At 34.9% G+C, this 26,395-nt stretch overlaps 1 protein-coding gene across 1 annotated transcript in view; it reads left to right on the forward strand.

Annotated features, from left to right (window-relative positions):
- The window catches only part of FBXL17 (F-box and leucine rich repeat protein 17), a 272,487-nt gene that overhangs the window by 71,760 nt on the left and 174,332 nt on the right, over positions 1-26,395 (forward strand). Inside the window, exons 5-6 of the mRNA XM_054286349.1 lie at positions 11,261-11,368; positions 19,811-19,941. Of these exons, the coding sequence (XP_054142324.1) occupies positions 11,261-11,368; positions 19,811-19,941 (239 nt within the window). The remainder of the gene's footprint in view (positions 1-11,260; positions 11,369-19,810; positions 19,942-26,395) is intronic.

Consider the following 26,395-nt stretch of genomic DNA (forward strand, 5'->3'; position numbering starts at 1 on the left):
ACTGCTGGTGGCAAACTTTGGTAAATATTGCAGCTGATTATGTTAGCTTCATGATGTCATACTGTATTTCCATTGTGTATGGCTAGTGTGAAACCTGAAAAACAAACATGGTTAGTTGTTCAAAAAACAGATGCAGTTTTGAAGATATTTTCACTGTGAGTTGTGATATAGAGTGTACTGTGTATGCATCACCTTAGATGAACTGTATGTCTGTATTTCCTTATATTTTCAACGGCTACAAGAGTTTCCTCGCTTATTACAATTACGTGGTAGCCATGAAACTCCGAAGAAGAGATTTGAATAAGATTTTGAACCTCTCTAGTTCTACCGAATTTTGCAAGTGTCTTAACTTTATAAGAGGAAATGGTCACATTGTTTTAAAATAACCAACCTGGTGGCCTTCTGTGTTGAAGTGACTACACGGTTGGACAGGGGAGGGGTAACAGATGTCATTTATCTGGATTTCTGTAAAGACTTTGACACAATTCCCCTAAAACATGCTTCTCTGTTCAAATATCAGAGAGATGGATTTGATGAGTGGGCTGTTAAATGGGTAAGGAACTGGCTGGATGTCTCATACAGGGGGTAGTGATGAATGGCTTAGAGTCCTAATGGTCATCTGTGACAAGACGTGTCTCCCAGGGGACAGGGTACACGGACCAGTGTTATTTAGTATCTTCATCAATGACACCTTGAAGGGATTGAATGCACACTCAGTAAGTTTGCAGATGACACCAAGCTGAGTGGTGCAGCTGACACTCCTGAGGGACAGATGCCATCCAGAGGGACCTGGACAAGCTCGAGCAGTGGTCCATGGGAATCCCATGAGGTTTAACAAGGCCAAGCTCAGGTGCTGCCCCTGGGTCAGGGCAATCCCTGGTGCCAGCCCAGGCTGGGCATGAACAGATCGAGAGCAGCCCTGCCCAGAAGGGCCTGGGGGTGCTGTGGGTGAGAGCTGGACATGAGCCAGCCATGGGCACTGCCAGCCCCGAGAGCCAAGCGTGTCCTGGGCTGCACCCAGAGCCCCTGGGCAGCAGGGCAGGGAGGGGATTCTGCCCCTCTGCCCCGCTCTGCTGAGGCCCCACCTGCAGAGCTGCCTCCAGCCCCGGGGTCCCGGCACAGGAAGGACATGGAGCTGCTGGAGAGAGGCCAGAGGAGGCACCAAGGTGATCAGGGGGATGGAGCACCTCTGCTGTGAGGGAAGGCTGAGAGAATGGGATTGTTTGGCCTAATGAAGAGAAGGCTTTAGGGTGACCTAATTGTGGTCTTCCAGTACTGAACAGAGCTCTAAGAAAAGATGGAGAGAGACTGTTCCCAAGAGCATAGTGTGACTGGGCAAAAGGCAAGGGACTCAAACTTGAGAGTAGGTTTTGATGGCAAATTAGGAAGAAATTCTGGACTGTTAGGGTGGTGAGTCACTGGCAACAGCTGGCCGGAGAAGTTGTGGATCTTCCATCTCTGGAAGTGTTCAGGGTCAGGTTGCCTGGAACACTTTTCTGCCTGAACTAGGACAGAGTGTACCTGCTCATGGCATGAGAGTTGTAGGTAATCTTAGAGGTTCCTTCCAGCGCAAACTATTTTATGATAAGAGTAGATTTTCAGGTGTATTTACTAATTCCTGAAATAAACATTTGATGCCAATGCATCAAACCTATTTTTACTCTTAAAATTTATGGTGGTTTTGTAGGCTTAAGTACCAGGTATTTGCTGTCTGTGTGTTAGCCTCAGGTTACAGTGGCTCTTTTACCATATATATATTACTGTTATGTAGATGTCACAAACTTTAATGAATTGCATATAGGAATATGATTATATTGGATAGATGAAGGGATCTGGTTATAGATACATCACTCTTATATTAGTGTTTTGGCTTGCATCATTTTAACACTTTTAACAAAATGTTAACTAAAGTGATATTTTTTAATCACTTTGTTTAACAAGTTGTTTCACTGAGGAAACCTATACCTAGTGAACTATGTGAAAAATATTTATCCCTGTAGCATACCACACCACAGTGATGCATATAGTTACTTTGGGTAAAGATGGAGTTACAGTACTTCATACTGTTGCGTTTCTTTGTAATGAACAAAAGCTTTAATATGTAAGAATTTGCCAGAAGCAATTGTTTTTTGAGTTGGTATTGTATGATAGCTGTGAGAATGTTGCCTAAGTTGGTATTTAAGTTTTTCATATGAAATAAATACACTATGAATATGAAATAAAAACACTACAAGGATGATAGATAAGTTTTACCCATGAGAGAGATATGATGACAATACAAACTTCTGCTAAGGAGGTGATTGTGTTTTTAATGAAAGGGACATGAATTTTTCAGGTTCTTGACCAGGAAAATTATAGGGTTTATTTAAGTATCTAGGAGGCCTTCAGAAGGTCATCAGACTAATGAGACAAATGAAATGTTTTTTTCTGTGAATGATCTTGGAGTTAACCAAAAGGATGCAGACATAATACTATTTAATAGTTTTCATTACCATGACCTCCTCCTATTTATGAACATTAACTGTGATCTTGTGAGGCCATTTTAGAAGGGAAACAGTATGAGCATAAAACACTTATTACATGGATGTGTACTGTAAAATAAATTTCCACCAACTTTAAAAGCCTTGAAGTTGTGGTAAACAGATATATTTGCCTGAGTAAATGAATTTAATGGGAGTGTATAAGTTCAAATTGCACAGAGGAAGCAAAAATAAAAATTACTTTCTTTTAAAAATATTTGAGGTGGTAATGAGATTATTCTGTTAGGGTGAACAGTAAAGCTGTTGAATAAACTGGGGTTTTAAGAGGATTTTTTAAACTTACAATACGGAATAGGAAATATGCCTCTATAGCTCTGGAAGCATTAAAAGTGAACATAATGCAAAGTCATCTTTTGTCCCTGAGTGAATAAATATTTTATTCATACAGTTCTTAGACAAGGAGGAAATACTAAGCTACTAGACCACTGAACCATGGACCTATTGTGTGGTTACATGGAAATTTTTTCTTCTTGTGTATTCAGAATGGTACGAAATAAAAATACTTTATATGTATTTCTTAGCATGTGGACACATTAGTTTGTTTGATTGAGTATTGTGAAAGCAAAGGGGAATATTATTTTTAATTTTTAGAAATTATCATGCATTCTTCTGCTTAAACAATATGCTGAGAAAGATTCAGTTTTCCTATAACCATTTGTGAATGTACAGTATTCCTAGTGTGTGACCCTTGTTAAAAATTTTATAATGCATTGGTGCTGTCTTTTTTATTTTAATTTTTTAAAAAATATTTTATAATTTATTTTAATTTTTTATTTTAATTGTCTACATTTTGTAGGCTATCAGGTTATGATACATGCTGTTTGGTGAAAGATGTTTAGTTTTGGAAGCAGTGTTTTCTAAGTCCAGAGTAAACATATTTTGATAATAAATTTTCTTTTGATGAGAGTATTTTATAAGATGAAGAATTGCTTTTACAATTTTATTTGCATTTTTCAACAAATAAATTAGGGTATGCTGATAGTCTTGTTTAATACAAATGCATGTAAACTGCACTTAGTAAAATTGTGAGATAATGGGAATCATAGATAATTTATATTGAGAATTTAGATTTGTTTTCTAACCAAGATATTTAAACTGGTTTGAAGATAGTGGTTGTCTGCCCTTATTTAGTATTTCAAACTGTATGTGTTCCAAATATGTTGTTTTGTTTAGTACTAAATAATTTGCAGGACAAAATAGACCATAAAATAACCTTTTTGATGCCTAGCGTCATCAGTAACAAAAAGAAAATAAGATTAAAATGTGATACTGTGTGCCACAGAAATGGAAGGAGTATTTTGTGTGGCCTTTAACCAGGGGTATGTAGAGTTCTGTATCTGAAAATCACGTTGAAGTAATTATGAATGATTTGTATACCCTTTCACTATTACCAAGATAAAACAGGAACACTGGTCTTGATAGCCGGTTGTTCAGTCCTCTTAGAAACCAGGGAGAAACTCTGTAAATCCAGATGCATTCTAAAAAGGTACCTTATAACATTATGAATATTGAATTGAGTATACTGCAAAATTTTGGAATTGTTTTCATACTTAAGGTGTTTTAAATTAGTTGATGTTACCATTATGTAGGTGGTGAGGCCAGCTGGTTAATGTAACGTAAAATGCTCCTTACAATTCTTCAGTCCTTACACTCTAGACTGTCTTCTCCTCTTGTATCATGGGCAGATTAGTGATACTTACTCCTGGAGTGATGCATAAGGATGAGGGCAAGGAGAGCAATTCCATTCCCTTCACTCTTCCCCTCCCGTCAAATGTGAAGCTGGGTAGTGAGTTGTTACAAAATACCTCAGAGCGAGTATATATTCTCATGAGGTCTGAGGTAGCAGGAGTGCACAGGACATCTAAAACTTAAGTTTACTTGCAAAGAAATTTGGTTTTAACTTGTTTGTAAAAATTCACTTATGTGATGGATTAATGAATCCCTTTCAGTTAATAATGCAATATTTTATTTTATGAAAGACTATACATCTGTTGTGTAAAACGATCTTTTTTCTAATGAAAAGGAACCTCTCAAAGTTATAAATCAAGATTGTGAGAAGATTGAAGATCTAACTGAATCATTACAAGTATACGTTAAAAAATGGACATAATTTCCTTTTCAGTTAGTTTCCTTCAAATATGCAGGAATAGAAATATTTATATTTCGCTTTTGAGTGCTCATAGAAATTGGTAGTACTACTGGTGCTTAAAGCTGGAAGTTGTTGAATTTCTATTTTGATTAAGCAAATTGTTGAATTTACTGAAGGTGAAGAAGTACATTCTGGCAGTTAGTTAAGATGAGCCTTGCCTTCTGCTGTTCACTAATGAAATTTGGGTGTCCGAAGAACTTGAGTGTGATGACAGATTATCCATGCCTTATTTTTGTCAGTGTTCTGTAATTGCAATATGGGGTCATGAATTCAATGCATGTTTGCTAATAATAATTACTTTGTCACAGCTCTTATGACAAATATAATTTAAGTTGATGCTTGGGGAAAGCAGGCAGTGTATCAGTCCTCTTGACTAGGAAAAGTCCTTTCTAGTTTAAATTTTAAATAAATCTTTGGAACATAAACTTCATTTTCCACAATTTCTGCCTGTTGTTTTCTGAGGGACATATGGCAAAAGAGCCCTATATTTGTATATAGCTGTCTTGTCTGTATTTCTAAGATAAGTTTGTGCTGAATTACCAATAATTTAAAATGAGTTGGGTTTATATTTATGGTCAATTTAATAGTATAATTTATGTGTAAGAAATTATATTATTAAAATATTGTTAGGAACTGATTCTAATGAGTGCCCTGGTTTGTTTGATGGATTCTTAGGACTAAATCTCTTAGTAAATACTTAAAGTATTGCATCTTCCTGTGGAAAGTAATTTAAAAATGAAATGGAATTTTTACTTAAATTTAAATGTGGTTAAATTATAATGGAATTTACTTGTAATTTCCTACTCACAGGACTAGGAAGATATGTATAATCTTAAATATTTTTAACTATATGCTTTAATTTAGCTGTGTAAAATTTAATAGTGTTCCACTTTGATCTTTCTTTTTACCCTCCTTTTGACCACTTTTTACCCTAAAACAGTTTTGAAAGTGTTAGTCAAAAGAGAGGCAAAGTAATCTTTCCCTTTGTGGGAAAGAGGCATCATCTGATAAATTTAGAGATAGTAAGGCAAATTTTAAGCTAAGTACGAAGTACCTATGTAAACACACACATGTTGTAAAGCATCTTCTCTCAAAACTGCTTCACTGCTGGGATTTTTTTAAAGATGTTCATGTAATGATATCCAGTTTCTTTCCTGCTAGTAGAACAGTGGTAACCTGAATGCCTCAGTTTACAGCATATAGACATTTTTGTATATCAGCAATCTTTTTGCTTTATATTTATTTTTTGTATGTATTGCATAGTTGCAAATTTAGTCGAATTTACCTGTGATCTAAATTAGTCCCTTGTAAATGCTTTTGCTTTGTGTGGTTTGCCTGAATCTTTTGAAATTAATGTATTCTGGAAGTCTCGGTAAAAAAGAGTTAAACCAAAACTATACCAGCTAACTGCACATCATTGTAGGTTGTGGCACACAATGATTTCCCAGGAGACAGACCAGGAAAATGCACATTGAGTGTTTGAGACCTTAAACACTGTCTTGGATGGTGTAGCCATCTGCTTCATGCGGGGCAGGCTTCAGAGCGGGTGGCATGTGAGCCTCAGTCTGTAGCAGATGACAATGCAGAGGTAAGGCAAGAAAGTTTGAGGACTGAATTGGCAGGAGAGGTTTTTGCAAACTTATTCTCTTTTCAGACATAAAACTGAATTTTAGTAAGCTCTCCCTGGCTCTTTTTTTCTTTCTTTGGCCCTTTTTCTTTTTTTGGCTCTTCTTTTTTTTATTTTTTTTTTTCTTTCTTTTCAAACTTCAAATAAAGTTTGCTTAAGCTGGCATCCAACCAAAATGGAGAAAAAATTTATGGAGTAAGGAATTGGGAGAAAAGGGGTTTATTCTACCATTAGTATTGCCTTGTGTAGTGAATACTTAGCTTCATTACTCTTCTCTATTTACATGATAGCGTATTTTTACTCTAGCAAAGTTCATTCTTCTGAGGAATATTTTTGCAACTTTTATTTATGTATATTGCATGGAAAAAATTGCATATTGAGATCTACTTACAGACAGTAAGTAGTGCACCTGTTTAAATAAGAGAACAGGGTATTCGTTCTGTGCCAGTTGATTTTTATATTTTTGTTGCGGTTGCTTCTGTTTTAGGTTCTGTAGGTGTTCATTAATTGTGAGGCTTTTTAGTTGGAATTTGAGTGGCTGTTATTGTTGCACCTCAGTCTTTCTTTTTGAATTATCATCTCTGTTTTTTCCCTTTTGCATTTTCATTTATTTAATAGAATGTAAAATAAACTAATACTTAAAAATCTAATTCAGAGTAGGCAAGATATTGAATTTCTGTAAAACAATGCAGAACTGGAATTCATATATAATAGGCTGCAATACATAAAAAGAAAATGATTAAATCATATCTCACTTATCATAGATCTTTTTGATAGGAGCAAAATCTGTGCCATTAGTTCCAGACCAGCGTATTTCCCGTTCACAATGCTTTAGTGCATAACTTATAAATCTCTCCTCATCATCTTATATTACTTTTTCAAAGCAAGTCTAACATGAAGCAAGACACGATGAATGAAAGTCAGTGAAGGTCGACTAGACAATCCAATTACTAAAGATTCTTGGAAGAACAGTACTGTGATCTGTAATAGAATTGTGTGTGAATTTCTATCTTTGTTGACAAGGGTCATTTCTGTAAAACTGCTGGGTTTTTTTTATGGTAATCTAGTTTTAGATTATGCTAGTCTAATCTGTTTGTATAATACATCAGAATGTCAGTTGTTTAAAAATTTGTTAGTTCACAGAAGCCATATTTATAATACACATTTTATGCACCTGTTCTATCTCCTGAGTAGTGAAGATTTAGCATACAGCTACACATTGCATAACAAAGAGGCAGTTTTAAGGTGCATAATCATATTGCATACTTATCACTGCTAATTTTCCATGCTTTTTTTGTCTTTGTTCATCACTTTCATTCTGCTGAATAGATGATCTCTTACAAGTATAAAACACATTCATATGGTAAAAGAGATTGCTATTTCTGGAACCTACTTCTGATAGAAACAGTGACCCAGGCTGCATATTGGAGTACAGAACTTTAAGTCTGTATAGAAACTGTTGGTGCTGGATGCTGCAGATGGTGAATAAGAAGAAAGCCTAGTTAAGCAGAAGAAGAGATGTTTCCAGTCTTAGAAGTGCCCTTTAACTTTAACTTTGTTGCTTCTGTATCACAGATCACAGAATGAGTTGGGTTGGAAAACCTTCTGGGGTAGCTAAGTCCAAGCTTTGACCAAACATTTTGTCAGTCAGCACTGAGTGCCATATCCAGTCGTCCTTTAAACACCTTTTAGAAAAGGGACTCCATCACCTTCCTGGGAAGCCCATCCCAATGTCTGATCACCTTTTCAGATATGGCTGAACTTTACCTACTTTTTGTTTTCCTTAATGCAAATAGATCTAATTAAAAAAAACCCAAAACCAACCAAACTTAAGCATACCAACATTGTATCATTATGGTTTTGAGCCATATATAAATAAGGACTGATAGGATTTAGTTGTCTGTTGTTCTAAATGAAAACTAAGTAATTTTATTTAACTACCAGTTTATATGTAAGTTTTAAATAAATTCCAAATCACTACACATTCTTCTTTTCCCCAAACCCTGCAAAAAAAGAAGAACAAAAAGGTGTAACATAAATTTTACCTTTTAACCTTTTAGCAGATGTTTAGAATTACAGGTATTTTGATCTGATGTTTCCATGCATAGTCTCTTACATTCATCTTAGGATAAGCCATTTTAATGAAATTGCAAGTGTGTGTGTGTGTAAATATAGAAGTACATATATGTATATTCTTTCCTAGCTAATTCAATCATAGGAAAGTGGAGTCATATTCAAAGTGTTTAACCAAACGGAATATCAAGTTGTCTTACAGGCTGTCTGAATGGGAAGCATGTTGTTAAAAAAAAATCAATTGCTATAAATGACATAGGATCTGAAAAAGAAGTAATTAATTCCTAGATACTGGTATAACAAAGGATGCTCATAGGAAGGTACAGTTGATTGAAACAATTTTTACAGTGTTTCCCAATAAAAGTTGAAGTAATCTTCTCCAGATGGTGGAGTTTCATTGTCTGACAACAAATGACAGAAACACTGCTTTTTTAAATTTATAAGTCAAGATTTAAGAACAAGTTGTTTGCAGTAGCAAAATATGTGTCTGAACTACCACAGTAATTGCAAGGCATAATCAGGTTATATCACACTCCTTTTGACTGTAAAATCATGAGACATACAGAGGTAATGAAGAATCTTTTTCTGATTAAAAAAATGCTGCATATTTAAAAAGCACTGAGAAGGTTCACTGCTGATCTGTAAACTGTTTAGTATAAATGGTCACAATCTACTGCTATTAATTTTATTAGAACTATTTTTCCACAGGTTTTGTTTAGATTACACAAAACACTGTAGTATGGAAAGCAGATATTTTAAGACATAGTAATTTTATTATTTGCATTCAAAATGTCATTTTTCAAAGTCTTCATGCACCTAAATGTTAGCTATTAATAAGAAATTGTTTGTAGATTGAAGGTTTAAGCTCTGTAATGAATTTGTGATATTAGGCATTTATGCTACTGATTTTTCATTACTGCATTTTCGTGATAGGTAGGACAAAGCTGTCTGCAACACAGAATTACACTTGAATCTTCTGTAGGGAGGGTAGACTAAGATTGTAATAGAGTCCTTCTCTAAGATTATTAGCTGAATCAGAGGTTTTAATTTATTTTCTTTAGGAGATAGACTTTTTTTTCCACAGCCCTGGTTTGGTTCTAGTAGCATCATGAGTAAATTTCTAAGCCTGTGACTTGTGATTGTACTTGTCACAGGTTCTTGGTAATCAATATCTCAAAAAAGTAATAGTTGACTGGCTGTCCTTAGTTGAGAGGAGTGGGCAAAAGTAAAAATGTAACGCTGTGTCATCAAATCAGAGAAGAAATTTCTTGCCATAGTGGTTTGCTTTTGTTCAAGCAGGCAGACCTGAGACATGGGTCTCTGCAGATACCCCATAATCACTACCCAATTTGAGATTGAATCTGTTCAGCTAATGCTTTTTCCTTAGCATTAGCTAGGAATGCTAGGGAAGCTCCTAGCCTGTTTTCAGTCTAAAACAGGCTAGGAATTTCGGCCTGTATTCAGTCTAATTGGGTTCTAAATACACAATCTAAGAGGCTTGCCTTTTACTTTTATTTGGCAGATGTGCAGCAGTAAAAATCTCTGCTCACTGAGAAATTGTTTCTTTGCAGTCTCTAACAATTTTCAGTAACCCTAAAGCAATACAGCTTTAAGAGGTAATGGGCCTATAAACCCATATCTCTGGGTTATCTTTTCAAAAGTTCTTCTGCCAGAGTCCTCACCAAGGTCACCAAATGCTGCCAGGGTGCAGGATTGTGACATCTTGGGCAAGTTGGAGCTCTGGGTGATGGTGATCCAAAGCACAGCAGGAATAGTGTTCGTATGTGAATTCACCTGAGGCTCAGCTGTGCAGTACATCTTTCAAAACTTGTTTTGCTTTTTTGGTTCTGTGGGAACAGGAAGGCATCCACAGAAATTCTGAATGTTCTCAGCATTCAGGAGTTAGAATTCCAGACACAGTGAGACATTCCTGAGCCATGTAGCTGGAAAATACAGGCTTTTTCCCACAGTCAGTATATGGTTTTTCATTACTGCCATTTGCACTGGGAATATATACTTCTCAGAAGAAAAGGAAAAAAAGAAAACAAAAAGAAAACAAACCTTACTTATTTAAATGAATGTGTGTAGATGTCCTCTTAAGTGTACTTATGTCAGTATTACATTCTTCACAAAGTTGCTTTTAATCATTTAGTCTACTTACAAAGCAGTGCATTTACACAATAGATTGTGTTTTATAGTTATTAAATTTTACAAAACAAACTTAATTGTAGATGAAAAAGAGTTGTATAAATAAATAAATCTCAATAATAAACTAGATAACATCTCCATTTGTCTGACAACTGACACAGTGCTATATTGCCATGGGATTACCTAGTCTCATGTGAGAAACAGATGTAATACTACTTTTAAGTTGAAATCTTCAGTTGCTGTGTTTTAGTTACAAAGAAATATAAGAGAAGGCATATAAATTCAAGGTAGCACACAATTCAAAATCTTTGCAAAGTCAATGATGGGTATGGTATGAGTCTACGGGATTACAATAACTAATTTGTTATATTTTCATTTTTGTATATAATTTATGAAATAGTGAATAGAATTGTCTCTTGGGTTATTTGCACACAAATAGGATGACAGTAAGATTGAATTTGTGGCTATCATCTCCTGTCTTGTGTTTCTTTTTTCTCTGCCTTCTGCCAGAAATATTTTTTCTTCCTAATTTTCATGTATATATGTCCATGCATAACTGTGCAAACGCAATAATCTCTCTCAAACCCTTGAAAGAAATAATGGTAATGGTTATAATAATACTAATGGTCTAAATGAGCCGATGTTGTGTATAAATTTCTTAAGCGGTGTTAAGTATGTGGTTATATCACCTTTTCAACTGTTACCTGTTTATCTTTTCTGTAGGTGACAGATCAGTCGGTGAAAGCTTTTGCTGAACATTGCCCTGAGCTGCAGTATGTTGGTTTCATGGGCTGTTCTGTAACTTCAAAGGGAGTCATTCACCTTACCAATGTAAGTATCATAGCTACCTTCTTCTAGTCACTAGTGTTTTGGACTACAGCCATGTCAAAGGTGTCAGCCAGGATAAGATTATGTGTATGATTTATAGCACTGACATGGACAGAAACATGATTAAGTGAGTGAACTTAGCATTATTTAGATTTCACTGTATAAAAACACTTTACCAAAAATATATTTATGGGACTACACATTTTCTCACAAGTAACAATGATGTTCAGGTCAAAACTCTTTAAAATATCTAATTGCAGCTGATTCCATTGCAAGCAAAACAAAATTCCATTTTAAAATACAAAATTCTAATTGCAAGAGATTTAGACAGACCTCTGGTTGCAGAAGTGTACCCCCTGTGTACATACACTTTGACTGTATTAATCTTCTTATTTGACACAGATAATATGAGAGATACATTTTATTTTCTTTCCTTTTTCTTTTGCATAACAGAAGTGAGTGATGTGTGGGAAAATTTACTTGAGTGAATCTGCAGAAAGTAATATAAGTTTTCAATAAAATGGATTATTGAATGAGGTGAACAAACACCATCTAATTAAAATTTGTAACTGAAAGTACGTCCAGGAATCATGCAAACATGAAAATAGTTAAGGAGATCTTGAGGTAGGAAGTAGAGAGCATATTTAATAAAACTGGAGTGTGACTGGTGAAAGCAAAGACTTTCTTGATGCAGCTGTAAAGGTCTCCTATTGGTATACAGAACCATTCAGCATATCGGTCTATTACTTTCATAATTTTAGAGCTGCTTAGCTGAAGGTACTGAAGAATTGAAAACATTTGGAACACATGCAAAAAGAAATAAGCCAGGAAAATTAATTTGTATGGCAAAGTTATACAACCTCAAAGGATGCAATTTCAAAATCACTGTATATTGAAGTGATGAGCAAAAGGTGTGCATATCTGTTGGAGAAAGAAATTATACAAATATTTTCATGTCATATGAAAACTACCTTTATATAACCATAGGTTATGTTTATATATACAACATAAATATAGGAGGTACAATATTTAGACATTTTTCAGGGTATGTAGTCCAGGGCTTGGTGGGAAATTTCCACTAAGATCACTCTTCAGCTACATGTTTTGATTGCTGCATTATTGTGACCTAGATTTATTGAGTATTTAATAAATGTTAGATGTTTTATCCTTCAACAAAATGGCTTTATAATCACATTTATTTGATTGAAGAAGAGTCAAGAGCTTGACTTTTTATTAATGTGTTTCTGATTTTCATGTGTTTAATAATAATAAATTATTAGAAATCCTGATTTACATTGGAGCGACCCCATTGAGCATAGTCCTTCAGAAAATATCTGAGGGTGCTTAGACTTTTAGTATGTAATTACTTTGTAAGTAAATTGGTACATGTTGGGACTTGAGATTTAGGTATTTCTGTTTCCTTCCCTCAAGCTGTATCTGTACAACTTTTGTAGGCTGTGAATACTGCAAAGACGGTGATGTGATAACACTGAAAGTCAGGGATTGCTTAACCTGGAGAGGGCTCAAGGGAGACCTTGCTGCAACCTTTCAATACTTAGAGGGGGTTTGTAAGAAAAATGGGGACAGGCATTTTAGAAAGACCTGTAGCAAATAGTAACATTATCTGCTGCATCTGTCTTTCCCAGAATTCATCTGTTGATGACATAATTTTTTGTTCTAACCATTTGTGGTTGGTTTTGTGTTGAGTACTTAACTGGTGTTTCATAACCGTTTAGTAGTTACTCCAGTCTGAAGTTACTAGAGAATGTGGAATCTGCTGATTGCTCTCTGTGGCCTGTGAGTGTGTCCCTCCAGGCTGTGCAGAGCTAGTTGCCTTCTGTCCAGCTTCTCCTGTGTGCAAACTGGAGATAACAGCAGTGGCCTCGGTTGTGAAATTGCCTTAGGGTTGATGGATGTATAAAAATTGAGTAGTTTATTATTACTGTATTTTCCCCCTAGTAATATTAGCTCTCTTTAAAAACACTGCCACTTGAAAAATTCTAAATTACAGTGCTGCTGCATTGCAGAGCTTTTTTTAACAGCTAATTGTGGGGTATGAAAGAGAAAGTCTTATATACTTAAGAAAAAGAAGAAACATTCAGGGTTTATTTTCACTCTTTTTGTACTGAACACAATGGCAGTCAGAAAAAAATTGCTTTTTGAACAAGACCGTGTCATCAGGTTGGTGCCTTTTTTTCCTTGAAATTATTGTAAACTGAAAAAAATACTGATAAAGTAAATAATGATTATTGGGTAAGATGAGAGGCACTTCATGTACATACACAGAAAGAAAGGGAAAAAAGGAGTGTGTTTATATGCAATTCACACTTAGAGTCCAGTTGAAACCAGTTGTTCGTTCTGATGACCTGAATGTGTTTAATTTTCCTTTAGTTTTAATGTGTCAAACATCGTTACAAAGGAAGTGAATGACCTCCTCCATGACGTCAGAGTATTTACTCCAACGCTTATCTGTGTAATTTCTGTGGAGGCGGGAAGAATGTTTTAGTTTATCTTCTGGTTTCACCACATCTCCACTTACTGTTTTCTTGTTTTATCTTTTATTATTTAATTAGCTTTCTGTGTATAATTTTTTTCTTGTTTGCACTCATTCTCCCATCCACACATCCTTGTCGCTCAAGAGTTTATCCCTGGTTATTTTCAACTTTGCTTTTCCTGTAAGTGCGAAGATCAACACAAATACGAAAAGTGCCTGTGCATATTAGGTGATTGTGTTGAGCACAGAGCCGCCAGAAGGGTAATCATTGTTCATTAACTGTATGGGAATAAGAAACATTGTATTCTTTCTAGTGAGGTGCTGATTTTGTAGTGTTACATCTTTGACCTCAAGAGCAGTGGCATTTTCCTCCTCTGTTGTGGTAATTGCTTCTCAGCAGTTTAATTGTTGCATTTTTAATAGATTTTGTACAGCTGGCATCAGCAAATCTTGACATCTAGATATAGTTTTATTACCAAGCCACTTCCTTGGCTTCTTCCTTTGGTTTCTGGTGTATATGCAAGAGTAATAGCTTTGTAACAATATACTCTGTGCTTCTACACCATGTATTTCTGACAGACTGTGTGTTAATTTTGGTTACAGATATCTATTTATGTATGAATCCTTGTACAGAACCTCGACAGAAAAAAAATTCTAACTTATTCTGCTAATCACCAATGCATGAAGACAGTTAATCTAGGAACTGTTTTTGGAATCATGTGATCTTCACTTCTTCATCTCATACTAGTTACCCATGTCCAATCTAACTTAGTGATACCTATGTCTGAGTTGGTGGTCAGTATGAAGTCAATCAAAATTTAGATTTATGGAGCAAATTTTTGGGCTTATTCAGTGTAGACATCATCAGTGTGACATACATAATGATAGTCTACACATGACAAGACTGATTTTACAAGAGCCTTTCTGAACTGGGGTAATTTATGGTTTCTTTCTAGTAAATGATTTGTTTTGACACCAGGTGTTCTGCCTTTTGCTCTTGTTATGGTAGCATTTCAGCATACATTCTGATCTTAAAATCATTAAGCTTCCTGCCTAAGGGCATGATTGCTGTTCTTTGGCTAGGTACGGGGAAAACAGTATCTTAATCAATTTATATAATAAGCTGGATTTCGTAAGGTGAAATATGATTTATTTCAATCTATTTGCCTTTAGTAATGTGCCCTTTTAAATATTAGTCTTTCAATGACAGGAAAAAGGCATTCAGTGAAGGTTTTGAATGCAATGATTCTGGGACATTCTTCATGAGTGTTGGCTTGAAATTTTACCTGATATGGTGCTGTGTGAACATTTTTGCATCTTGTCAAACTGGACCTGATGATTTTGCTGAATGAAGTTAAATGTGTCCCTCTTAAGAGATTCTTCCTCCTATTTTGAAGAATTAGGTGGTTTTACCCAACTGCCGTTTCTTTCAATGAAGTGAAAAAGACATTGCAGAGAAGACTGCATGGTTGAAAGTGTTGGATCCAGGAAACTTCCACTTCCCCTCTACTCCCCCCAAAAAATTTATTAGAAGTACTTGACAGTAAATAGCATGAAAGTGTAAACTATGAATCAGTAAAAATGGAATTCTACAGCAACTTTCATAGTTTATAAACTGGAAATGAGTCTTGTAACACAGATACTATATATGTAGTTTATATGTGTGTGAAAGTCCCTGCCCTAGAGGTAATTAAATCTTTGTCCTTCCAACAGAGTTTTTGATTCTTGTTTGTTACTTAAGCAATGTTTAGGTACTGTGAACCTTAATGTTTCACAGTACCTAAGAATTGAAATTAAAACTTACTAATATGCAAAACATATTGATCAGTCTTTGGGAAAATAGTCTCCTTTGTAACTAGTCAATAATTTTCCAAATCTTTAGGCCATGTATGATTACTGTTCTAGGATCACAGTATATCTGAATTGTGTAGTTCAGTTATGGCAACTCTTCAGTAAAAATTAATGAATGTGACTGATTTTTAAAAAATATTTCGTAGATTATATTGATATTACAAGCCAAAGAATATGGTTTACAGTTTTTTTTTTTCATGTTGCTGTTTTTCATTTCCTGCAATCATACATTTGCTTTTGGAGACTTAAATCAGAGACCAGTTTATTCGCTGAAGGCGTGTATACACAGAGTGTCAAGAAAATTAAGCTTAATTAGCAAAAATCTGAGTTTAAAGCTCATTAAGTCCTTATAAGGACTTACCGTCTGAAATTATTTGGCTGAAGAGGATTAATCTTACATTAATTGTTTAGCAGTGGACTTCTCAGTTATAGGTTTCAATTGGACTCAGGTTTAAAGTTCTTTTCCAACCTAAATGATTCTATAGTTCTGTTATCTTCTATGCTTTTTAGGGCAGCATGTCTCTACAGGAAATAGGGAAGCAGTCAATGGGAAAAAATTTGTGTACCCATTATAATAGCAATTTCTATACAATAACATCTAAATATTCACAGGAGTTGATACACCTACCCTTAAATTACCTATGATCCCAATGGTAATAGTAATTTTCTATCACCTGAAGCACTGCACATATTTTAGTATTCCAAGTTTCAGTAGTCAAGATAGAAATCTTATTAATTGCATGACATTCCGGCACACAAACAGTATGATAAACTCTGAATCTTCAAATATATAATTTGGCATAAAATTTAATTTAAGGCAACCAACCAAAGTATTTAAAAACCTCAAAGGTTTTAGCATATTTTAAAATATCTGTGAGCCAAAAGTACTGATGTCATTACTTTTGTGTAAGTGATAATCAGTAATTTCAACAAGAATGTGTTTATCATTCTTGTTGTGTATCACACAAAATTAGTTTAAGTGTTGCTGCTTTTAAAAAATTCTGCTATTTTCTGTTTCATATTTTAAGCCCTCTGCCTACTTATTTGCGTTGTGTGTTTTGTCACATTAAATATTTTTTTTCCATTAAAACATTTTAACTGAGGTTGCTGAGTTCGAAGTTTAAATTCTCCTCGTGCATGCTTATTTGCAAAGCTATAAAATTAAGATTTCAAGAAAAGCTTGGATATCTGCAGAAGAAGGGCCCTGAAATTGCTCAGTAAAATGGTGTTGCTGCATGAACAAAATAAGTTTGGTTAAAAAAAAAACACAAAAGGAAAAATATTATGCATCCTAATTCTGTAAGATTGAGTATTTAAGTCACAGAATATACTCTTGCTCTTGAATAAATACTGTTTAAAGGTACACTATTTTAATGTCAGAATTTATGAATGCACTGTGGAGTCAAGCATCTGTTTTTTAATTTTCTGCTTTGGAGAAGTTTGGTTTTTCTTTTTAATATCATACTATTTAGCTATGAGGGTTAGTGTTTTTCTCTTCCAATTTTTTCATAGTAGTGATTGTAGCACTTCTCCCCCAAAATTACTTCTCAGGTAATATATAAAGTATGAAATTTGTTTTTCAGGTGTATATATATATTTTTAATGAAAAATTACTACATACACAATAAATTGCAGTTATTGCAATTCTGTGACCAGTAATGGGATGTTGATACCTCTTAAGTAGGCAGGGAGGTCTTCTTTTCACTGTCATATTCAGATTGATCCAAAATTGTCTCAAGAGCAAACGTGTATTCAGTTCTACTGGTCTTGAAAGCTATTGACACTTCTGTAATGGCAATTTTGAGGTTGTAGAGACTACGTTATACTTGAGTATGTGTCAATCTGAAACAGTCTCTTCAAACTTCTAAGACACAAAGGTTTTCTTCACTGAGTATGTTGTGCCTGAGAAAAAAAAAGAATTAACCTGTCAAGTAGGTCAGGTGTTTAAAATGAAAGAATGTAACAGTGAAAAAGACAAGTGATGATTGAGTTGCTCTATACTGAGTATAATAATAGATAGACTATTACTAGTGTGAAGGAAAGAAGCAATGAGGGAATGATCATTCTCCTGTAATGGTAAGGAGCAAAAATCTACCATGAAAACCCTATCAATTTGGTAGAAAGGAATTCTAGGAAATCAGTTTAGTTTTTGATTCCAGCCATGCAATGGCAATTTTTTTTTTTTTTTCCTGGGAAACCTCAAATGCAGCTTTCTGCTGCATTCATCACTGGATCTTTGAGGTAGATAATATATGGTCGTTACCTCTTACCTAATTTGAAGACAGTTTTTAGGAATTTTTAAAGGAGTACTGGCCCCTTTCCAGGCATTGATACTTTGGTGTATATTTGTATGTTTTAGTCAGTAAGGAATAATAATGGCAAAAGAATCACCAGTACTGTCATCTTCTCATAAGAAGAATGTTGCTGAGAAAGAAAGATTGGGGTTTTCTTCAGTGGGAAGATTTTCTACTTGTCTTTTAAATCTCCTTAGTCGTTTAGTGTCATAGAACATATACTTATTGTTGAATTGTCCAGCAGGTGTATTTTATATGTCATAGGCATAGACCACATTATTGCCTGCATGGTTTAAAGGCTGAAATATCTAGTATGAATAGCTTTATGAAGGTGGGGAAATTTACAGTTGCTGAAAACTTCCCCTTCTTATAATTTATGCAGGGAAAAAAGAGAAATTGGTTATGAGCTTTTTTTTGGCACATAGAAGATAAACTTGATGCTGGTGCAGTATGTATGAAATGAAAATAGAGCTTGCAAAAGGTGGCTCTTTTGCCAACACAGTATCAATCACTATATGCTCTGCTCCCTAATACACAAAAAAGTTTATTTCAGAATTTCAGTGGCAATACAGCAAGTTACCTCCACAGTGATACCTGTGGTAGTATCATAATATTTGAAATATTATTGTCCTAGATTCTGTAGATGTACCCTAGAGATGTTCCTCAGAGGTGAGGGTTCTTGATATTATGCTTGTTTTGCAGAATTTTTGGGAATGGCATGTAGCTTGTCTTCAGCTTTTTTTGGAGCCTGTTAAAAACTTAAAGAACAAAACTCCACTTTCTGTGGAAGGCTGCCTACATTTGAAGTCCTTTTCTCTTCTTTCTTATTTTCTTCTCATCCCATGCTGCCACCTCCCACCCTACCCACTTGTCCTAAATTCATTGACTTAATAATTAACTACTGAAGTGGACCAATTTTGGGATCTCAGTTGGATGTCTTTACCTAATCAAATCCTTAGTGACTTAAATCACTGATGAGGATCATTTTTTCTCTCTTACAGGGAAAGTAAATTTAATTAAAGTGTCAATATTGCCTAATGCAATTATTTTTCCAGAGTATAACAGAGATTATTTCAGACAGCTTAAAAAGCAAACAGTACTTGGAGGTTATTGTGACTAAAGTGATACTGGAGAAGTCTGTAAAAAAATTTTTTTTGCATCTATAACTGATAAAAGTTGTAAAAGGGTTTGCTTTTGAAGGACATGGGAATGATTAACACTAGGAATAAGTCAGTTTAATTAGTGCATAACTCCTAATCATATTGTTTTGTGACTCCAAATTTTGTTGTTTAGAATATCCAATCTGTTATTGATAACTGTGCAGATTAGACTACAGTATAAATACTGTATTTTCCAGGGAGTTTGTATTATTTGTTTACTTTGAAAGCTTTATACTCTGGAGTCGCTAATTACATTCATTTGAATGTAAGCACAAACATGCTGTCTCACTTCCTTCCATGCCTTATTTTTCCTGTGGCTCAATGAGTTGATATTTTACCTTGGTATCTTGCGCTCCATGTATTTACGAGGAGGAGGGCCTAGGCCCTTATAGTAGGTTGTATGACACCTTGAGTGAGAATGTCTGGATTTTATGTAGTAACTGGGTGCCTGAATCACAACTTTGCTCAAGCTGAATTCTGTGAATATCTCTGGTATGTTTGCTTTTTTTAAAAGATCTAGTAATCATATCTTTCATGACTAACTTGCACATACTGTGTAACTTCCAAAAAAATTAACAATTTTTTCAACAGTTATGTATGTGAATGAATTTCAGATTATTTCTTTCTCTCATATTTGTCTCAATAGCTAAGAAATCTTTCAAGCTTGGATCTACGTCATATCACAGAACTGGACAATGAAACCGTGATGGAAATAGTAAAGAGATGCAAAAACCTTAATTCTCTCAATCTGTGTCTGAACTGGATCATTAATGACAGGTAACTTCATTAGGGCATCCAAAAGCAGTGTATTGCATATTTAACTGGTTCTGTTAGTTGAGAATAATTCCTCATGGCTTGGGGGTTGGACGAGATTGATTAAATCAAATGTTTGCTGAGCGATTGTTCTTGCTTGTTTTGGGTAAATCATCCAGACACCTATTTTGTGGAGTGTTGGCCTATTTCTGCAACAGAGAACAGTTTAGTTGTGACCAGATGGCAGGACTAATTTGTTTAATGCAGATTTCGGGAGAATGTGCAATGTACAAAGAGTGAAATGTTCAATTGCTGTTGAACTGACTCAATTCAATTGGTGTCCAGGATTTAGATAAATTTATATGCACTCAAACAGTGAAGCATACATTTCACTATATAAGTCAAAATAAACTGCTTGTGAATTAATAAGTGGAATTCTTGTATTTTTAGAAAGCAACATGGTTGTTTGGCTGGTTTTGATTTTTTTTGCAAAGAACTTCAGAATCAAAATGGAAGAATGACACTGGGTTATAAACTAGCCTTTTCCTTTTGACCAGAATACCTCCTTATCCTACTGTATTCCAGTCTTTTGATCAACTAATCTATTTCAATGTCAAGTATGTGGACAAAGATTATGTATAGTTATATCACAGATCAGATGAAAAATGAGAATTTTAAAAGTGAGCATTTTTTTTAAACAAAAAATTGAGCAAAGTCAGTGCCTGAGGGTACAAAGGAAAGAATATTTTTAATTACTTCTGCCTTACTATTTCATTATAACTGATGTTTTAAACAAAAGGAAAAAGATACTTATAACGGAAAGGGGTCCTAAAACAGTTTCATATAAACCAGAATAATGTATTCTAGCAATTGTACTTCTTTCCCATGATTACTCTTTGGTTTTTGTAATAAGGTATGCTTTCAAGGTTTTCAAAAGTCATTAAGGGTGTACTGATGTGTAGGTAGCTCAGACTTTGGTGAAAGTATAATATTCTAAAAGTAATAAAATTGCATTGTGTTCGATAGGAAGTTCCAGTAACTTTTGCCATAACTTCTTTTAGTCCTTAAGACCGTTTTTTGGATTTGTTTGTTTAGGTCAGACCTTTGATGAAACTTCATTGGTTTTGAAAGGATTTAGTTGCCTCATCTTTCTGTTTGTAGGGCTTTATTTTCACATGCGGAATGAGGTGACTGGAAAATTCTGGGATAAGATAGAAAAAATAATAGGAATAAAAATTCAAATTAAAAAAACGGGCAGTTTTCAGGTTTTAATTAAAGTACTTAGAAACGTATATCCATCTGCTTGGATGTTTTGAGTACGACAGTCCGCTAAGTTTGATCTGCTGTCAAACTGTTCTTGAAAATCCTTTATTAGAATTGCTATAATAATAAGTATATATTTTAATTCTATGAATATTACTCTAAAACTTCACACTGAGAATGAATTATAAGAATTGTGAATCTTAGCAAGACAAGGAAGCCCTTTCAAGGAGTGACAGATAATCTGCTTCTGTATGTAACTTCTAGTTGTTTATTTTTGCTTCTTAAGGTTTTCCATTTCATGTTTTTTCTGATTGTACTTGTTAGTACTTAATATAACAAAGTTTGTAAATTTGAATTATCTTCTAGCTAAAAAAATAGAGAGAATTTAGAAAAAATCAAATAATAATTAATGCCTGTCAATCTGAAGCAGTTATTTGACAATTGAGAAATTTTTCCTATTTTAAAAGTGACATGAAACGCCAAATGCTAGTCTGAACTGAGTAAAGTTGGTTGCTTTACTCCTCCTAAAAGCTCAATTGAGAATAATGGAAAATTATATAAAAGGAACATGATAAAACTACATGACTTTATTTGAATAAAACACCAGTTTGGCGCAGTATTTTGAGTGTACCCACTTTGAGAATAGAGGTGAGCTTTCAAAAGCTCACAGGACTGTTCAGGTGCTTGGGTTAAAATGCAAATTAGTTTAAATTACATAAATTAGTCAATTATTTAAGCTTAGCCCTTTTTTTTTTTTTTTTTTAATGCTGTTGGGTGGCTCCTAGTCGGAGGGAATGTCAGAGAAGATTCTGTCTCTTGATACCTTTCCAGTGCATATTAGATAGTAGCAGTCTAACATTTTTCCCAATTCCTGTTTTAAAATAAATATTAGTTCCACCTCTCCCCCGCTCCCCACCCCATTATCAAGCAGGTTTACTTGTGAAATTGAACTACATAGGACTTGTATTCCAGATCTTTTCAAACTTAAAAGGACTGTGTTCTGCTCACTTTACAGAATTGAGGGCTGAGGCTTCTTTAAAGCTTTGGAAAACTGTTTTGCTCCATTTTTTTGTGCATAATACTGAGTGTGAAAGAAAACTAGAAAGTTTTTAAAATACCATTATAACTTACAGGAGCTAAGTAGCTCTTAAGGCAGTTGATTATGGCTTGGCAGAAATAAGTCACTGGTTTTAAAACTTTCTTTCAGATTTCATGATTGTTTCTAGAAATCCATTAAAATTCTTTCCATAAGCAAGAGTATAACTCTAGAACACTTACAATGCTGTCTTGCTTGTGGCATGGTGTTAGAGTTAATCCTGTGATCATTACATTTCTTCTTAAATAACTTAAATTTTCAGAGTGTAAGAGCTCTGCTTGGCACGCACTTGCTAAGATTTTTGTTGCTGTGATTCTTCTGCATATGCAAGAATTGATGAAGACTGTTGGTTTTATGTTTTGATTAGAGCTCTTTTTTTTTTTTGACATAGGCATCTAAAAATCTTATGTGGGACAGTAAAAAAAAATTGCCTAAGACAAAAAATATGTTCAGTTGAGATACACTTGACATTAGTTTTAAAATGAAGGAAAAGGCTCACTCAAAAGCTTCATATACTGTTTTTCAGATTGGTTATATTTGTTATAGAAAAAATCCTACTTCTTTCAAATATGAACAAAACCAAGCTTGCAAATTCTTTTCATACGCATCATGAGTAGATTAAATCAAGTCTTTGCAATTGGAAAGGATTGAGTTCTTTGTACATGGTGAGGTGAATAATATACTCCGAAGCTTGCTTTCAGTAACCTTATCACCTTGAAGTTGTTTTTATGGTCACTGCCCTTGTTCCTTTGAATTTCAGTTGATGAAGTAAAACCAGAACATCTAGAAATAAGTGTTTTGTTGGGAACAAATCCTGAGGGATTCAGGAAATGTAGTATGATGTGCTGGCAAAGTTTTCAGGGGTATATGGGCTTTTTAATAGTTTGAGGAACATCTGCTGTTTGTTATATCCATAATGATCAGGAGACAAACAGCAGACAGTCTAACTTTATTTTGTGAATCTCATCACTATGGACTGAGTTGCAATTCACTTCAACGTGTGTGTTACATAATTCACTTAGGGACAGACATTTTAAAGCAGTGACTGTGAAATCTTAAGAGTGTTTCTGCTTGCTTCAGTCATTGTCTTACTAAAATATTTCCTTATATTTGTATAATATTTGTATAGAGGATGTTTGCCAGCCCCCACTGTATCTATCTTTCTTCTTAGAAAGAAGAGAATAATGTAGATAAGGCAAGGAACTTCATTTACAGGTACAGTGAGACTTTCTGTGCCTTGGCACTGCCAGTCACCCAGGGTAAGATTCCACCTGCAATACAAAATTAGCAATTAGTTTTACAGTGAAAGGACAATATTTTCCAACCATTTAAGATCTTTGGTTCTTCCTCTGTAAATGGTGCTACATGTTCTTGTAATAATGTCTCAAGAGAGCTGCATTTTTTCATGTAATTTATTACACATGTTGTGGGTGACTTCGATGGCAGGTGCCAAGATTTGCAGAGCATCTGAATGTTGTTGAGAGCAAGTTATGGTTGTGACTTGGAGGATGATATGCATTATCTCCATGGCACAGTAAAACAGTGAGAATTTTGCTTAGTTACCTTGTGGTGATATTGCTAACCATCATTGGAGAGGCATTAATGTGCACCTCCTTGAGCTGTTAGCACAGATGAAAAATCTGGATGTAGTCCTGTTATTCCATTTCTGAGAAAACAGCTCTTTCTTCTTTTTTGTTTCCATGAAAATCCACTATGGATAAACCAGAGTAGGCAGTGTAATGGGACAGTCTGCTGTCCAGGGTGAGGATTATAGTTGGAGTCCAGGACAGAGGAACTTGTAAATACAGACATTTCACAAGGAGAGTAGTCAAGAAGTCAACATACAAAAGAAATTCAGTGGAAGCATGGAAACACACCATAAGCCTGAAAATCAAACTGTTTGTACAGCCTCAGATTCCGGAGAAAGGAGAATTCACCTTCAGAGATTCTCCATCTCTTTTATTTGACTAGGTCACTAATGCACTACAAATTTCTCAGACCTGGGTATCATAGTTGTTGGCACAGAGCGTTTTGGGGTTTCCACATTGTTACTCAGTAGAATAAATTTTGTTAATGTGATCTTCCATACATTAGAGAAGTGTTCAAAATTTTATGTTGACTGCCTACCATGAGTTCATGTAAATGCATGTAATCAGCCTTGGGAGCATCTGATGAGACCTGGATTTGTTGTGGGTAGTGGATACAGTGCTGAAGATTATTTCATCAGGAGATTAGCTCAATGTGTTTAGTCCCAGAGCTGCTTGTATGTGTGAATGCCCCAGCAATTCAGTAGCAGATGTGAGCATCACAGTGGTAACTCTGTTCTTAGAGTGTATTTTTAATAAAATGCAAGGTTAGTGAGCACTAGAATTATTTTCTAGAAAAGTAAAAGTTTTTTTCCTTCTGAAATTAAAAGTCTCTGCATATTTGACATGGAAATTATTTTAATGAAATTGCTTCTAAAGGAAGAATTCAAGGCTTTCATCTTGCCTATGTTTCTCCTAATCAAAAATGCCCATTTTAACTTTGATGACTACAATGCTAATATAGCATCTTAGCATTCATCACTTTAGATGTGACTGAAGTTGCAATGTACTCAAGAGCATTGATACTTATTCCTGTAATATCTGGACTTGTGAATATAGTAAAGTCTTCCAGAAAATACCTGTACTTTTATGCCATAGTTGTCATGAATCACTCTAGGTGAATACTAGCATTTCTTTATTCTAATTTAATTTCAGCTATTCCAAGTTATCTGAGAAATCTCCTTAGAGTACTCTGCATATTTATCAGATGTTTAGTCAGCTGCATTAAAAACTAGAACTCAATAAAAACTGAAATAATGTAACACAAGTCAATTTTACTTTTAAAATTACTTACTCTTTTGAATGTCATACTTTTTAATTAAATTTAGAGGAAAATTTGCTTTACCCTGCAGATGTTTTGTGAAATGATTTGAGACTGACTGTCGAGTTTTTTTAAAAATTCAGAACAAAGCATACAAAGTTGGACAAAGAATACACCTAAGCATGGCAATTTTCTTTATTGACTCTAGGTTCTGGGTCTTGTATTATTTTTTTAATGATTATAAAAAAAAGAAAAAACCACCCCTTTTGTGATTAGTCCAGAGTAATGGGATAAAGTGAAATGAGACATCCACACAGGAGCAGCAGAAGAGTATGAGAAGAAAGGGGCAACAGAGAAAAGTATTATGATCTGAATGCAACCCACATTTCACATTGCCCTCTGGGAGAAGAGAAAAGGGAGTTGGGAGTAAACTTTGCTCAGCAAAAAATGGCATCTGAAGTGTTTCTAAATTTGTTCTTGTTTCTCATTGTCCTGCTCTGTCTAATTAGCAGCTAGATCAGTTTCTTCAAACCAAGTCTGTTTTGGATAGGTGGCAAGTGATTTCCTATTCCTTATCTTGATCTACAGGCTTGTTCCGTCTTATTTTGTTTCCCAGTCCTGCTGAGAATGGGGGCTGAGAAGCAGCTGGGTGCCCAGCTGGCAGGCATTTAAGGTATCCTTACCCAATGTCCTGCACAAACTACTCCCATATATGTCCTACCCATGGCCTGCAGTTCTCCAAGGACTGCTCCGTTGTGGGTTTTTTCCATGGGATGCAGTTCATAAAGAACAAGTTGCTCCAAGCATGAATCCCCCCACAGCTCAGTTTGTGATGCTGTGAATGCCGAGGTAGCATTTATGCTTCAGTGTGTCCTTTGGTCGACTTCGGCATTGTCACTCATATCTTATTTCAGTGATGTGATATCTTACATAATTTAGTTTACTCTTGTTGTGCAGTATTGTGTGAGAATTGCACCTTTCATGCCCACGAGTGCAGGATGAACTTCCTCCAGAATAAAGCAGTCGCCATATATTTATGCTATTCTGGGTATCTTTGTTTTAAATGTTTTCTTACTCGTCAGTGCAGTGGAAAAAGAATGTGGGGTATGATTCCCCACATATCTCAGCAGTTATCCCAGAAATTAGTAATCTTACCAGTGTTAGTCATCTTTTCAGCTTCTATTAATGTGCCCTGAATCCACTTTATAAAGGCTTCTGGGAACTGTTTCTTCAGCATTGTTATCAAAGAAATTAATTTTTACAAACATTTGA

The sequence above is a fragment of the Melozone crissalis genome, unplaced genomic scaffold (genome assembly GCF_028551555.1).
Source record: "Melozone crissalis strain CALT ecotype California unplaced genomic scaffold, PUWL_Pcris_2 ptg000005l_1, whole genome shotgun sequence".
NCBI classification, from domain to species: domain Eukaryota; kingdom Metazoa; phylum Chordata; class Aves; order Passeriformes; family Passerellidae; genus Melozone; species Melozone crissalis.